This window comes from Pistacia vera, unplaced genomic scaffold (genome assembly GCF_008641045.1).
Source record: "Pistacia vera cultivar Batoury unplaced genomic scaffold, PisVer_v2 Contig195, whole genome shotgun sequence".
Taxonomy (NCBI): domain Eukaryota; kingdom Viridiplantae; phylum Streptophyta; class Magnoliopsida; order Sapindales; family Anacardiaceae; genus Pistacia; species Pistacia vera.
The window spans coordinates 969433-986992 of NW_022195996.1; the positions used below are offsets into that span (position 1 = coordinate 969433).

At 34.0% G+C, this 17560-nt stretch overlaps 3 protein-coding genes across 4 annotated transcripts; all 3 read right to left on the bottom strand.

The window, feature by feature from the left end:
- Positions 1-132: 132 nt before the first annotated feature.
- LOC116127763 (cancer-related nucleoside-triphosphatase homolog) lies at positions 133-12296 on the bottom strand. Its single transcript, XM_031413408.1, has 7 exons — positions 12241-12296; positions 12061-12148; positions 11892-11982; positions 11477-11561; positions 11068-11224; positions 10626-10721; positions 133-181 (listed from the first exon to the last, which is right to left on the bottom strand). Exons 1-7 carry the CDS (start codon positions 12280-12282, stop codon positions 162-164), a joined length of 579 nt encoding a protein of 192 aa, XP_031269268.1. The 5' UTR covers positions 12283-12296; the 3' UTR covers positions 133-161.
- Positions 139-1893, bottom strand: LOC116127761 (cancer-related nucleoside-triphosphatase homolog). 2 transcript variants are annotated; one of them, XM_031413406.1, is made up of 6 exons: positions 1793-1893; positions 1613-1700; positions 1444-1534; positions 1033-1117; positions 624-780; positions 139-277 (listed from the first exon to the last, which is right to left on the bottom strand). In XM_031413406.1, the coding sequence occupies exons 1-6, from the start codon at positions 1832-1834 to the stop codon at positions 162-164; spliced, it is 579 nt and encodes a 192-aa protein (XP_031269266.1). In that variant the 5' UTR covers positions 1835-1893; the 3' UTR covers positions 139-161. The 2 variants fall into 2 exon arrangements, with proteins under 2 accessions (XP_031269266.1, XP_031269267.1); XM_031413407.1 differs by lacking the exon at positions 1793-1893 and having other exon boundaries at positions 1033-1112.
- On the bottom strand, positions 7286-8806 carry LOC116127764 (high mobility group B protein 4). Its single transcript, XM_031413409.1, has 8 exons — positions 8654-8806; positions 8505-8559; positions 8288-8386; positions 8129-8186; positions 7992-8036; positions 7824-7904; positions 7650-7736; positions 7286-7555 (listed from the first exon to the last, which is right to left on the bottom strand). Exons 2-8 carry the CDS (start codon positions 8549-8551, stop codon positions 7535-7537), a joined length of 438 nt encoding a protein of 145 aa, XP_031269269.1. The 5' UTR covers positions 8552-8559; positions 8654-8806; the 3' UTR covers positions 7286-7534.
- Positions 12297-17560: the final 5264 nt, after the last annotated feature.

Here is a 17560-nt window from a genome sequence, read left to right on the forward strand (position 1 = left end):
CTTCTTTTACCCATTTCAGAAGCATTAAGAAAAGAAAATAAGTTGCCACTAAGTAGATTTGCATCTCAAAATTTTATACCTCACAGACAATATGCTTAGTCATATTAGCTGCTCGGGGTATTCCTCACAACATGAAAAAGTCGGGCTCATTTTGCAGCATATTAATGTTTAGATAGTACATCTACTAACTGGGAAGAGACATTTTCTCTTATAGCTTCCCTGTTACTTTGGCTCAGTGTAAAAATGGTTGCCCCTGGATGATTCTTCAACCTCGCAACTGCAAAAGTTAGACAACACAGTCAAATATATTCTCAGAAGAAGGGGGGAAAAAAAAAAAAATAGGAAAGGGGCAAGGGATCCATTAGCTTGTGGCTCTAACACATTTTACAAAGGCATCCTAATTTTTTGCATCACAAAAGTTTAAAATCCTATACAATTACAAGTTATCAAGAAGAAAGTGTTTTGAGTTAATGTTTCCATAATCAATTGTAGAACTCCTTTCATCAACCAGAGGTCGTTGGTAACAGAAATGTATGAAATATACCAACAGTGCAATGCAAGGTAAGCGTATTTACGAGTAATTATAAATTTTCGAGAAATATAACAGCGTAAGGCAAGTGTACCTGCAGGTATATCACGGCCAGATTTTGGAATCGGAATGGAAGCCAGAAGTGGTATATCTGATTCCAAAACTTTTAGAACAGCAGGGAAGAATGATGAACTAAACAATTCCATTTTACCAACTTCGTCAATGACAAAGAGATCAGTATCTTCCCTGACCTGATAACAAAACACATGCCTTTAGACCTTCAAACAACAGCTTTGAAAAATCCAATGAAAATATAACTATTCAACCAACAAATGTAGTCCCAATAAGGAGGTAACAAATCTAATAGTGAAGACGTTTAGTACTCCAGCGCATTCGTTGCTCTTCTATAACCAAAACGAACATGAAAAATACCTCGAATAGGGTAATTCGTCTATCACAAATTATATCCACTCATCTCTAACAAACAAAACAAACCAACCAACCTGCAACTCCGGCAATGCCAGTGACTCAAACGATGCTACATCGACTCTGTATTTCCCAACAGTTGGCCATCTGTGTGACTCTGAGCTGCCACAGAAAAACACGGTTTAGCTGGAGATGAAAAAACGTGACATGAAAGCCAAGACATGAAGAAAAACTCAAAGGGTTGGGAATTAAAATTCGAAACAAAATTTCACAGCAAATACAGATCGCCATGCACAATCCACAAATGAACAAAACATAATTTCATGACTTTCCACACAAATTTTCATGCTTGAAAGTAAAATAAAAATACAAAAGACATAATTTCATAAATTAATTATCGAATTGAGACTTATCAGCTAAGTGCCAACAAACCCATATGATTAAACAACAATTAGAAGCAATGAATCAGAGAGAGAGAGAGACAAAACCTTGAAACAATGGTGGAGGCAAGTGGGCCTGTACGACCATCTAATGTAACAACTTCGAATCCAACTCTTTCACCTCCTTGTCTAATTTCTCCTATTAATAATAATTTCAAAAACAAATCACCATCACCAGCCAAATGAAACGAACTAAACTAAATGGAGCATAACTTACGAGTATAGAAACCCTGAACCTTTAAGCTGGGTTTTGAGACTCTGAGGCTTTCGAAAACTCTCATTATCAGAGTGGTTTTGCCTACTCCCTACACAAAGAGAGAGATGATACCTAATCTGTTCAAATTAAGATTTCAATTGAAACAAACAAACAATTGAATCGGGTTAGAGATATACTCACCGGAGGGCCCGTTACTAGGAAGCATTTTCCGGGTCCTGCCATTTCTATTTCTGAATTCTGAGACAAGGCGAGTGAAACTGAGAAAAAGGACGCTGTAAAAGCGGGTCGGTTCAATTAAAAGACAACTTTAACCTGAGCTCGACTCTCCAATTTTTAATAGAGTTAATGCCTTTTTTTCCATCCCAATAATAGTTTAATTACACTTTTTCATTTATATACTTTTAAAATATTATTTTATTATCCAAATTTATATTTTTACAACAAAGAGGGAGAAAACTTGACCTAAACTATTAAAACTTTTGAAAAGGAAGGTCGATAAATCTTTTAATGGTAGAAGATTGGATTTTGGTGATTGAGATTGATCAGAATTTGATTTGGGAAGAACAGTTGCGCAAACACTCATCACTCAATTATAGACGACTAACGGGATCGATAAGAGTAAAGTTTGAGGGTTTTGATGAGTGATGATTAGAAAAGAAAATGACTGTAGTATAGGATCACAACGATGTCGAAATCGAAACAAAATATGAATTTAAATAGAAAAAATGGTATTAAAAAAATTTATGGGTGAAAAAGTATCATTAAATTATTATTTAGGTGAGAAAAATCGTTTACTCTTATTAATAATTAGAATTTGATAATAAACTGTTTAAAAACAATAATTTACCGAGGTGTTGGGCTAACCTGACAGAAATCATGCACAAAGAATCAAAGGGCGCGTTTGGCTAAGTATTTTTATTCATATTTTAGACCGGATTTTACAGATAGTGTTTGTTTTATTATTTACAGAATCCTGTCCTGATAATTCAATCCTGACAAATTTTTTTTTGACCGTTACAATTTGTTTTTTTTTTTCACTGCATCTTCACTGCTTCACCATTTCACTTTCTCATATCCATCACCAGCTTCGTGCTTCACTTCTCAGTTGGCATTGCCGTTTTCAGTGCTTCACTTTCTCAGTATCCATCACCACCATTTCAGTTTCTGATAATCCATTACCAGGTTCAGTGATTCACTTCCTAGTTTGCATTACCACCATTTCACTTTCTAGTATCCAGTACCAGCTTCAGTGCTTCACTTCTCACCGTGAACCCGCAATGCCCTCTGTCACAATACCACATCCTAACCCAACGTGAACCCACCGTGAACCCGCAAATCCCTCTGTCACAAACCCACCGTGAACCCACCTCAGATCCCCAACCATGAACCCATCGTGACTCGATCTGTCACACACAAACCCACCGTGACCCGATTTGATCCTCATAACGCCACTGTGACCCGATTTATCGCAAACGCACCCGCGGGACCCGATCTATCGCAAACCCACCCACCCTGACCCGATCCGATCCTTAGAACCCCACCGTGACCCGATCTGTTACAAACACACCCACGGTGACCCGATCAACCGCAAACGCACCCACGGTGACCCGATCTATCACAGACGCACCCACCGTTACCCGATCTGTCGTAAACCCACACCCTGAGCACACACAACCCCACCGTGACCGTGGCCCGATCTACCGTAAACCAACCCACCCCGATCACACCGTCACCGTCACCCGATCTGTCGCATACCAACCCACCCCGATCACACACAAACCCACTGTCATCGTGACCGGATCTGCCGCAAACCCACACCCCGATCTGGATCAAACCCACCTCAGATCTGTGTACAAGGGGATGCTGTTTTGCGTTTTTTCTTTGTTTGGCATGAATGGATTGTGAATGTGCATGGATGGGTTTTTGTTTTAATTGGGTTTTTATTTTTTTCGACAATTGGCACAGAATTGTTTTAATTGGGTTTTTATTTTAACAAAATGCAATAAAATATTATATTAATAAATCATTTATAAAAAAATATATTAATCAAATATTCAACACAAATATCAAGGTCAAAATACTCTACCAAACACATATTTTAAAAATCCTATTTTCGTAATCATAACCCTATCCAACTATCCCCAAAATTATATCCAAAATAATAAACCAAACGCACCCAAAAATGTTAAATGGAGATAAGCTTAGAAAACGAGAAACCACGAGTTATAAAAACCAAACTATCAATAAATGTGCAATTGAAAAGAATTCCGTACTTACATCAAGTCTTCATATGATAAAAACAAGTAGCCTCTTGATCAATTCAATTGAGAATAGTTATCTTTCTATTCTATTCGAGTGGTGATATTGAACTATTTCTAAACTTTTCATTAAAAAATAAACCCGTTTTGCTTAAGAATTATTTTTTCCTCTTTACCGCTAGACTAAACTCCTTGGGATTATAATTATTCGCTTTTTGATGATAGTATTTCATCTACAGTCTATAAGATGATCTAAGAGTAATATTGAAACTTTTAAGGGCGTGTTTGGCTTATTATTTATTTGTATTTGAAATCGATTTTCGCAATAGCGTTGGCTTATTATTCAGACAATAGGACTTTGAAAATTTGATCCTGACAGTTTGGACTTTTACAATTTGCAACTTTAATTTTCTAGCTTTTTCTTTACTGACCGTTAAGTTTGCAGTTCTTCTCTCTCTCATTTGTATTTCATTTTGTCAGTTTCTTCACTGCATTTGTGTGTCATTTCTCAGTTTTCTTCACTGCATTTGTGTTTCATTTCTCAGTTTTCTTCATACCGGGAACCACCCATACCATCAGATCTGTCACACATTTACCATGACACCACCACCGTGAACCATATCGTAATTGTTAATAGAGTATACATGTAATACGATTGTAAGGGTTAATAATTAGTACTTTTGTCATATATGTATTAATTGATGTTTTAAACAGTTGGATTAGTACTTGAAATTAATTAAGTTTTGTTTTTTTAATATTAAGGGTGACAAATTACCAATAAAATATTTAGTATTATTAAAATGTAACTTGATATAGTATATAATAATACATTATTTAACAAAATGCAATAAAATATTATTAATAAATCACTATAAAAAAATATATAATCAAATATTCAACACAAATATCAAGGTCAGAATACTCAACCAAACAATATTCTGTAAATCTTATTCTCGTAATCATAACCCTATCCAACTATCCAATACTATCCCAAAATCCTACAAAATAATAAACCAAACGCACCCAAAGATATTACATTTACACTGGACAGAGAATCAAATTGTACAGTCCCTTGATTCACTTTTACCTCGTTCTGACGCTGGACTGCCATGAGTGGGTAATTTACTTGTTATTTACCAATTAAAGATGAAAGTCATAAATACATTTACTAAATTTAAAATATGGCTAGAATTATTCTTAAATAAGAATTTAATTTATTTTGAAATAAAATTTAGGAAAGTTAATACATATTTTATAAATGATAAATATATGGTAAAGCATAGTAATTTAAAATGATTATAATGTAATTAAACAATATCGTCATCCACCCTAGTACATGGCTTCTGATGAATTAATAGCTAAAATTTTGGCATTAAATTTATAAAGCCTCACCCTATTATAAAAATAATATAACACTCTTTTTTTTTTTTTTTTTTAAATAACTAAATACTACGTCAGTTTACGCACACATCAACTAATTCTATGTCGTAGTCCCACCTAACTAATCCTTAGAAAAAGTTATCCCACGATAACCCACGTTGTAACTTTCCAAGTAAATATGGATAAAGGTAAATCTTCTCATCTAGTGAGAAATCAAACTTGAGACCGTCGTTTGAAGTCATGAACAACCCTTGCACTACCGGGTGGGTATAAACACCAATTTAGAGGACAAAAGATGAATGACAGGCTCCGTTGGTTCACAATTTTGTGTTTTGGGAAAAGTTTTTTGAAAAAGTTAAAAAAAAAGTTGATTGGACGGGTATTCGATGTAGGATTTACAAATTATAAAAACCCCCTATGTTTGTTTTTTTACAAAACACCCCTTATAATAAAACATTAAAGTTAACAAAAATACCCCAATCCACCCTCAAATACGGACGACCGGCCACCACCGCCGGAGGGTGGCCGGAGTCGCCGTAACAAAACATTAAAAATATTTAGGGGTATTTAATTGAATTAACAAATTTATGGGGTTTAAAAATATTGATAATATTGTGAGTTTTTGAGTATTTTACTGTTTAACTTTTTGGGAATACTAAAAGTAGTATTCCCAAAATCCAACCAAACGAAAGCCTAAAACTCCCACTTTATTAAAAAGTTCAAAATTTCAAATAATTAATGGAAGAAATTTACACTATCTTTTAATCCAAATTCAGAACCCACTAAAGAATTTCTGCAGTTCTTACTTTTGTCAAGCAACAATAATTCCAACATACATAAAATTCACACAACCATTCTTCATTATACAGCACATTGATGGTCAAGAAATTATCCACCTCAATGATAATAGTCAATCATTATTTAGTCCAAAAGTCAAATGGACACAAATATATGATACTTCTCATCATTTTTTCTCTCAAGTACTAACGTAATAATTCATAATTGATTACTTTGTACTTAGTCAAATAAAAGTTATTATTAGATAAATGAGATCTATTACGATTAATTAAAAATTGACACATCATATTTGCGGAAAAAAAGACAATTGTACAAGAAAATTAGTGTAAAGGGGTTTTAACAAATATGCGCTTTGGTTATCATGGGACCCCCAAATCTTTTCTTACATGTACTAGTAAATCTTTCAGAGAAAGTGTCATTCAAACTCTGCATCAGACTTTCAATCACAAAAAGGCAAAGCACAATCCACTAAAGTTTTACATATATATGAACTACGTAGCCAAACACCTCAATTATTGATTAAAGTCAACAAACCATTCCCCCTGCACGGTACCAACTACCAAAACCAGGCATGGCCAATCAATTTTAACATCATATATAATAGATGCACCGAAATCCATGCACTAATTGTTGAATCAAACCTGCACAAATGATAACACTTTCGAGAATGTTAGCGGATTTTAGAGCTTTGGGAACTGAAGATTTCCCAAAATCAGACCATTTTCATACAATATGTGATAAACGACAGTTATTGCTGTTGACACAAAATCAACAATTCCAGCATTTCGATGCAATAACCAGTAAGAGAGCAATTTATTCACAACTCGAATATTACCCACCCACCATTAACCCGCCACTCATACAGTGCAGAGAATATGCTTAGCTAAATAAATCTTATTTAGCTTTGTCAGAAGAAACATAAACATAAACCAGACGGAAAGAAACTGAAATAGTAGGAGAAGTTTCCAGTTAACTATTGCGTATCATATTAGCAATCCACGTCCAGTGATGCCAACCTATTCTGCAAATCAACAGATATTTCTGAAAAAAAAGTCAAACTTATAAAAATAAAGTAACGCAAGTGGCAGTCTTCTAGTTACAAAAAACAAAGGAAACCAAGATACGAAGGACAGGTCACTGGTCCCAAAACTGAGATGTTTTTCAGAATTATCAGATCAATCCACAGCAACTAATGGTCTCAGTAATTATAAATCGGATGCAATAACAAACAAGATAATTGATGAAAGACTGAAACTAGATCATTAAGAATTACTGAATTACGGAACTTTAAGTACATGATCCATATGTGCTCACAGTAAATTCCTGAAAGGCTGAACTGAAACCAGTCCTTTCTCTGTTCTGTGTTTTTAAACTAATAAACTAATCTAATTAATCTAATCTAAAACACTAATTATGTTTTATCATATTATAAGCAATTCTACTAAACTGCTCATGTCCCACATGGATCTTCCTCCTCTGCCTTTCTCTAATCATCATCTTCATCCTCCTAAAAAACCAAACAGTACAGTTAATTAAAACCCGTATTATTTTTTCACTATGCTTATTCAATTAAGTCATTGTTTCAAGTATAAAAGAAAAACCTCTCCAGTGCCATCTTCATCCTCGTCGTGCACTTCAGACTTTGACTTGTCAGATTCATTCTCCTCAACTCCATTTTCTCCGTCAGCCTATTATATATATTATGAAAAGCCCATTAATCACCAAAATTTTCGTACTTCAAATTTAAGTTAAAAAAGCTTTAAAGATTTATTCACCAATTTCTTGTTGTAAGCCGTCATGTTCTTGTTGTAATCATTCTTTCTTGACTCAGCCCTAGCTACAAATGGAGCTTTCTCCTGATATTGTAGCAAAAACAAATTAAACAAATTTAATTATGAAAAGTCAATTTTAAAAAAGCTATAACTAAGTCTGATAATACTCACAGCGTCACTCAAGGACTTCCATTTCGCTCCACCAGCTTTGCCAACCTGATTCGTAAAAATAATATGAAAAATGCAAAAATTAAGTTCCCGAGAAATTAAAAAGAACTGTGCTTATAATTACTTATGTCATTACTTACAGCAGCCACGGATTTGTTGTTAGGATTTTCTCTTTTGAATTGCTGCCTAAACTCCTCCCTTCATTACACAAAGATATAAATAAATAAATAAATAGCAAAAATAAATAAACTCACGACAAAAAAAAATTAATAATCAAACAAAAAAGAAAAAACTCGTACATGAAAACGAAAAAAGCACTAGGAGGTCTCTTCGGCTTGTTTGGATCCTTCGGAGCCTTTGCCTTTCGCTTTCCGGCTCTCGCGCCTCTGCTCTTCAGCCTATAAAACGAAGCGTCTAACATGAAAACGATCGTAAAACTCAAGCATACTAACAACAACACGTCAGCAAAACAGATCTACGGAGACGAAGAACGAGAAATAAACAATCAAAACGTACTTCGTATCATTGTCATTCTCATTAGCTCTTGATCTTCCTCCCTTCATGACGAAACCTGCGGGAAAAAAGAAAATCGAAAACCGGTGAGAATCACAAGGAAATCGGTGTGACTCGGACTGAGTCAGCGCCGCACAGACTCGCCGAGTTACCTGGAGCGATTAGGGTTTTTGAGAAAGAGAGACCAAATGATGTGCTGGTTTGTAACTTGTATTTGTTTGTTGTTTTTTATTACGTGCGTGCGAGAGGGGACTTTTTTTGGGGCTCAAGGAACGTAGCGAAAATAACGAAAGGATTATTTGGGAAACTTAAAAAAAGAAAACAAATTATATTTATGAAAAAATTGAAGTCCGGGTTTAGGCGGGATTTCGAATTGATCTGCCACGTCGTCTATTCCAGTGCTTTAATGTCATTGGCTAGATGCCAGTTCTTTCCTTGTTGAAGTGGATGAAAGAGCACGTCACGTGATAGATTATGACACGTGACCTCACTTTGTCTGCATTCATCTCTTGCGTACACGTGTTTATAGAAGATCTGAATCACGGATTTCACCTTCGGTGTAGATTCATTGACGTTGTGTGAATTCAATTGTTGGATATTTTGCTTACGCACTGTTGTCCACGCAACCGCTAGAAGGAGGGGCCGAGGGGGTAGAAGAATTTTTATAGAATTTGTCAAAATCATTCTTGATTATAATAATAATAATACGATAATAATGTTCACTAATTACAAGGCATGATCCTGTAATGTTGGCAATGTCAGATATTATTAATAATTATTTATATATTTATTGTTTTTCAATATCGTGCCACGGTGTATTTATAATGATAAATAACGGTAAAGCATAGTAATTTAAAATGATTTAATGTAATTTAACAAATATGATTATATGTAATTACACATTATCGTCTATCCACCCCTAGATCATAGGCTTCTAATGAATTGATAGCTAAATTTTGGCATTAAATTTATAAAGCCTCACCCTATTAAAATATATATAACATCCTCTCTTTTTTTTTTTTTTTTTTTTTTTTTTTTTTATAACTAAAGTACTTGGGTTATTTACGCACATTAAACTCAATTCCATGTCGTAATCCCACCTCAACATTCTAGAAATTATCCCACGATAACATCATGTAACTTCTCAAGAAATCAGTGATAAAGGTACACCTTTGCATCTAGTGGAGAAATCAACTGAGACCATCAGTTGAAGCTCTGAACACCCCCTTGTATTACCCATGGGTGGGTATAACCACACAATTTGAAGCAAAAAGAATGAATACATCTCCCACTTTATTGTTCAAAATTTCAAAATAATAATGGAAGAATTTACACTATCTTTTAATCCAAATTCAGAACCCACTAGAATTTCTGCAGTTCTTACTTTTGTCAAGCAACATAATTCCAACATACATAAAATTCACACACATTCTTCATTAACAGAATTGATGGTCAAGAAATTATCCACAATCCATATCTTTAGTCCAAAAGTCAATGGACACAAATATATGATACTTCCATAATTTTTTCCTCAATACTAATGTATAATCAAATTGATTACTTGGTACTTATCAAACGAAAAGTTATTATTGATAAATGAGATCTATTACAGATTAATTAAATTGACACATCATATTTGCAAGAAAAAGACAATTGTACAGAAAATTATTGTAAAGGGGTTTTAACAATATGCGCTTTGTTTCATGGGACCCCCAATCTTTTCTTACATGTACTAGTAAATCTTTCAGAGAAAGTGTCATCAACTCTGCATCAGACTTTCAATCACAAAAAGGCAAAGCACAATCCACTAAAGTTTTACATATATATGACTACGTAGCCAAACACCTCAATTATTGATTAAGTCAACAAACCATTCCCCTGCAGGTACCAACTACCAAACCAGGCATGCCCATCAATTTAACATCATATATAATAGATGCACCGAAATCCATGCACAATTGTTGAATCAAACCTGCACAAATGATAACACTTTCGAGATGTCTGCGATTTTAGAGCTTTGGGAACTGAAGATTTCCAAAAATCAGACCATTTTCATACAATATGTGATAAACGACAGTTATTGCTGTTGACACAAAAACAATTCCACCTTCCTAGATAGTACATCTACTAACTGGGAAGAGACATTTTCTCTTATAGCTTCCCTGTTACTTTGGCTCAGTGTAAAAATGGTTGCCCCTGGATGATTCTTCAACCTCGCAACTGCAAAAGTTAGACAACACAGTCAAATATATTCTCAGAAGAAGGGGGGAAAAAAAAAAAAATAGGAAAGGGGCAAGGGATCCATTAGCTTGTGGCTCTAACACATTTTACAAAGGCATCCTAATTTTTTGCATCACAAAAGTTTAAAATCCTATACAATTACAAGTTATCAAGAAGAAAGTGTTTTGAGTTAATGTTTCCATAATCAATTGTAGAACTCCTTTCATCAACCAGAGGTCGTTGGTAACAGAAATGTATGAAATATACCAACAGTGCAATGCAAGGTAAGCGTATTTACGAGTAATTATAAATTTTCGAGAAATATAACAGCGTAAGGCAAGTGTACCTGCAGGTATATCACGGCCAGATTTTGGAATCGGAATGGAAGCCAGAAGTGGTATATCTGATTCCAAAACTTTTAGAACAGCAGGGAAGAATGATGAACTAAACAATTCCATTTTACCAACTTCGTCAATGACAAAGAGATCAGTATCTTCCCTGACCTGATAACAAAACACATGCCTTTAGACCTTCAAACAACAGCTTTGAAAAATCCAATGAAAATATAACTATTCAACCAACAAATGTAGTCCCAATAAGGAGGTAACAAATCTAATAGTGAAGACGTTTAGTACTCCAGCGCATTCGTTGCTCTTCTATAACCAAAACGAACATGAAAAATACCTCGAATAGGGTAATTCGTCTATCACAAATTATATCCACTCATCTCTAACAAACAAAACAAACCAACCAACCTGCAACTCCGGCAATGCCAGTGACTCAAACGATGCTACATCGACTCTGTATTTCCCAACAGTTGGCCATCTGTGTGACTCTGAGCTGCCACAGAAAAACACGGTTTAGCTGGAGATGAAAAAACGTGACATGAAAGCCAAGACATGAAGAAAAACTCAAAGGGTTGGGAATTAAAATTCGAAACAAAATTTCACAGCAAATACAGATCGCCATGCACAATCCACAAATGAACAAAACATAATTTCATGACTTTCCACACAAATTTTCATGTTTGAAAGTAAAATAAAAATACAAAAGACATAATTTCATAAATTAATTATCGAATTGAGACTTATCAGCTAAGTGCCAACCAACCCATATGATTAAACGACAATTAGAAGCAATGAATCAGAGAGAGAGAGAGAGAGACAAAACCTTGAAACAATGGTGGAGGCAAGTGGGCCTGTACGACCATCTAATGTAACAACTTCGAATCCAACTCTTTCACCTCCTTGTCTAATTTCTCCTATTAATAATAATTTCAAAAACAAATCACCATCACCAGCCAAATGAAACGAACTAAACTAAATGGAGCATAACTTACGAGTGTAGAAACCCTGAACCTTTAAGCTGGGTTTTGAGACTCTGAGGCTTTCGAAAACTCTCATTATCAGAGTGGTTTTGCCTACTCCCTACACAAAGAGAGAGATCATACGTAATCTGTTCAAATTGAGATTTTAATTGAAACAAACAAACAATTGAATCGGGTTAGAGATATACTCACCGGAGGGCCCGTTACCAGGAAGCATTTTCCGGGTCCTGCCATTTTTTATTTCTGAATACTGAGACAGACTCTCCAATTTTTAAAAGAGTTACTGACTTTTTTTGACCTGGATAATAATTGAATGATAATTTTTTACACATAGGTTTTTAAAATATTATTATTTTTATTTGAATTTATATTTCAACAACAAAAAGAGAGTGAACTTGATTCAAACTATTAGGACTTTTGAAGAGAGAGGTCGATAAATCTTTTGATGATAGAATATTAGATTTTGGTGATTGATATTGATCAGAATTTGACTTGAAAGGAGCAGTTGTGCAAACACTAATCGTTCAATTGTAGACAATTGATCGGGTCGATAAGAATAGAGTTTGAGGGGTTTTAGTGAGTGATGATTGAGAAAGAGAATGACGGTAGTATGAGATCACAATGATATCAGAATTGAGACGGAATATAAATTTGGATAGTAAAATAGTATTTAAAAAATTTATAAAATGAAAAAGTATCGTTAAACCATTATTTTGTGAAAAAAAGTCGTTTACTCTTATTAATAGTTAGAATTTGATAACAAACTGTTTACAACAATAATTTACCGAGGTGCTGGGCTAACCTGACAGATAAATCATGCACAAAGATGTTAAGCTTACACTTGACACAGAATCAAATTGAGACTATAGATTATACAGTCCCTTGATTCACCTTTACCTCGCCGTTACCGCTGGACTATCATGAGTGGGTAATTTACTTGTTATTTACCAATTAAAAGATGAAAGTCATCAATATATTTACTAAATTTAATAAGTATGGCTAGAATTATTCTTAAATAAGATATTTAATTTATTTTGAAAATAAATTTTAGGAAATGTTAATACATATTTTATAAATGATAAATATACGGTAAAGCATAGTAATTTAAAATGATTATAATGTAATTTAACAAATATGATTATAATGTAATTTAACAATTATCGTCTCATCCACCCCTAGATCATAGGCTTCTAATGAATTGATAGCTAAAATTTTGGCATTAAATTTATAAAGCCTCACCCTATTATAAAATATAATATAACATACTCTATGTTTTTTTTTTTTTTTTTTTTTTTTTTTTAATAACTAAAGTACTTGGGTTAGTTTACGCACACATAAACTAATCATTGTCGTAATCCCACCTAAATACTTAAGAAAGTTATCCCACGATAAACCTATCGATGTAACTTCTCAAGAAATCATGAATAAGGTATACCTTTGCATCTAGTGAGAAATCAAACTTGAGACCATCAGTTGAAGCTATGAACAACCCCTTTGTATTACCCATGGGTGGGGATAACCACCACAATTTAGAAGACAAAGAATGAATGACTAAAACTCCCACTTTATTAAAAAGTTCAAAATTTCAAATAATAATGGAAGAAATTTACACTATCTTTTAATCCAAATCAGAACCCCATGAAGAATTTCTGCAGTTCTTACTTTGTCAAGCAACAATATTCAACATACATAAAATTCACACAACATTCTTCATTATACAGAATTGATGGTAAGAAATTATCCCTCAATCATTCTTTAGTCCAAAAGTCAATGGACACAAATATATGATACTTCTACATATTTCTCCAATACTATGTAGTAATTCATAATTGATTACTTTGTACTTAGTCAAATAAAAGTATTATTAGATAAATGAGATCTATTACGATTAATTAAAAATTGACACATCATATTTGCAAGAAAAAGACAACTGTACGAGAAAATTAGTGTAAAGGGGTTTTAAAATATGCGCTTTGGTTATCATGGGACCCCAAATCTTTTCTTACATGTATAGTAAATCTTTCAAGAGAAGTGTCATTCAAACTCTGCATCAGACTTTCAATCACAAAAAGGCAAAGCACAATCACTAAAGTTTACATATATATGAACTACGTAGCCAAACACCTCAATTATGATTAAAGTCAACAAACCATTCCCCCTGCAGGTACCAACTACCAAAAACAGGCATGGCCAATCAATATTAACATCATATATAATAGATGCACCGAAATCCATGCACTAATTGTTGAATCAAACTGCACAAAGATAACACTTTCGAGAATGTTAGCGGATTTTAGAGCTTTGGGAACTGAAGATTTCCCAAAATCAGACCATTTTCATAATATGTGATAAACGACAGTTATTGCTGTTTACACAAAATCAAGAACCAGCCTTTCCATGCAATAACCAGTAAGAGAGCAATTTATTCACAACTCAATATTACCCACCCACCATTACCCGCCACTCATACAGTGCAGAGAATATGCTTAGCTAAATAAATCTTATAGCTTGTCAGAAGAAACTAAAACATAACCAGACGGAAAGAAACTGAAATAGTAGGAGAAGTTTCCAGTTAACTATTGCGTATCATATTAGCAATCCACGTCCAGTGATGCACACCTATTCTGCAAATAACAGATATTTCTGAAAAAAAAAGTCAAACTTATAAAATAAAAGTACCCAAGTGGCAGTCTTCTAGTTACAAAAAACAAAGGAAACCAAGATACAAGGACAGTCAGGTCCCAAAACTGAGATTTATTCAGAATTATCAGATCAATCCACAGCAACTAATGATCTCAGTAATATAAATCGGATGCAATAACAAACAAGATAATATGAAAGACTAAACTAGTCATTAGAATTACTGAATACGGAAATTAAGTACATAAACCATATGTGCTCTCAGTAAATTCCTGAAAGGCTGAACTGAAACCAGTCCTTCTCTGTTCTGTGTTAAACTATAAACTAATCTAATAATCTAATCTAAACACTAATTAGGGTTATCAATTATAAGCAATTCTACAAACTGCTCATGTCCCACATGGTCTTCCTCCTGCCTTTCTCTAATCATATCTTCATCCTCCTACAAAAAACCAAACAGTACAGGTAATAAAACCCGTATTATTTTTCACTATGCTTATTCAATTAAGTCATTTTCAAGTATAAAAGAAAAAACTCTCCAGTGCCATCTTCATCTCGTCGTGCACTTCAGACTTTGACTTGTCAGATTCATTCTCTCAACTCCATTTCTCCCTCAGCCTAATATATATTATGAAAAGCCCATTAATCACCAAAATTTTCGTACTTCAATTTAAGTTAAAACATTTAAAGATTTATTCACCAATTTCTTGTGTTTAAGCCGTCATGTTCTTGTTGTAATCAGTCTTTCTTGACTCAGCCCTAGCTACAATGGAGCTTTCTCCTGATATGAGCAAAAAAATTAACAAATATAATTATGAAAAATCAATTTAAAAAAGCTATGACTAAGTTGATAAACTCACAGCGTCACTCAAGGACTTCCATTCGCTCCACCGCTTTGCAACCATTCGAATACATCAGAATAATATGAAAAATGCAAAATATTCCCGAGAAATAAAAAGAACTGGCTTTAATACTATGTACTACTACAGCAGCCACGGATTTGTTGTTAGGATTTTCTCTTTTGAATTGCTGCCTAAATCTCTCCTTCATTACACAAAGCTATAAAAAATAAATAATAGCAAATAAATAAAACTCACGACAAAAAAAAATAATAATCAAAAAAAAAAGAAAAAACTCGTACATGAAAACGAAAAAAGCACTAGGAGGTCTTTCGGCTTGTTTGGATCCTTCGGGGCCTTTGCCTTTCGCTTTCCGGCTCTCGCGCCTCTGCTCTTCAGCCTATAAAAAGAAGCGTCTAACATGAAAACGATCGTAAAACTCAAGCATACTAACAACAAACGTCAGCAAAACAGATCTACGGAGACGAAGAACGAGAAATAAACAATCAAAACGTACTTCGTACTTGTCATTCTCATCAGCTCTTGATCTTCCTCCCTTCATGACGAAACCTGCGGGAAAAAAGAAAATCGAAAACCGGTGAGAATCACAAGGAAATCGGTGTGACTCGGACTGAGTCAGCGCCGCACAGACTCGCGAGTTACCTGGAGCGATTAGGGTTTTTGAGAAAGAGAGACCAAATGATGTGCTGGTTTGTAACTTGTATTTGTTTGTTGTTTTTTATTACGTGCGTGCGAGAGGGGACTTGTTTTGGGGCTCAAGGAACGTAGCGAAAATAACGAAAGGATTATTTGGGAAACTTAAAAAAGAAACAAATTATATTTATGAAAAAATTGAAGTCCGGGTTTAGGCGGGATTTCGAATTGATCTGCCACGTCGTCTATTCCTGTGCTTAATGTCATTGGCTAGATGCCAGTTCTTTCCTTGTGAAGTGTGAAAGAGCACGTCACGTGATAGATTATGACACGTGACTTCACTTTGTCTGCATTCATCTCTTGCGTACACGTGTTTAAGAGATCTGAATCACGGATTTCACCTTCGGTGTAGATTCATTGACGTTTGTGAATTCATTTTTGGATATTTTGCTTAAGGACTGTTGTTACGCAACCGCTAGGAGGAGGGCGAGGGATTAGAAGATTCATAGAATTTGTCTAAATCATTGATTATAATAATAATAATATACGATAATATGTTCACTAATACAAGGCATGATCCTGTAATGTTGGCATGTAGATATTATTAATAATTATTTATATATTTATTGTTTTTCAATATCGTGCCACGGTGTGGGTCGTTTAAAGGAGATACTATACCATACTATACACGTTTAATGTTAATTTTAATTATAATATTTACTTTAAAATCCTGGACGATCAACTAGTATTAAGATTTGCACGAGCTTTAAGAGTTAATTTACGGGTAAGATGGCTTATGGTACATCCATCGCAACATATATATTAGTTATTGTAGCATTAATTTTACTTTAGAGTTAAGTTATTATAGATTAATATTTTAATACCATTGACATATAAATTCGAGACGTGATTTTATGTAACGTTCAAATTTATGTTTATTTTTAGAGTAACTACTTTTTTTCACCAAAAAAATGGTTCAATTGAGTGATTATGGTCGCGTAGCCGTCCCTCTAAGTTAAATTCCGATCAATCTTAACTACTAAAATCCAACTTTTAACCCCTAAAAGACTTGTTAGCCTCCCCTTTTTAAAAACTTCAATAGCTTGGACGAGTTTGTTCTCTATTCACAGTCGAAATAAAAAGTTTGGGGTAAAAAAAATGTGTCATTAAACCATTATTTGGGTGGGAAAAAGTTGTTAACTCTTATTTTTAGGTGTCTAATTCAAACCCTCTCGTGACCATGCCTATGAACAAAAGCTATTGTTTTTCATCTTTTAACTCAATTCTCTTATTCATCGACTCATTTGACTAATAATTAAGAATTTGTGTCAATTGTTTGATTTTTGTATAACATAATGTAACATTTTTTAGTATATACT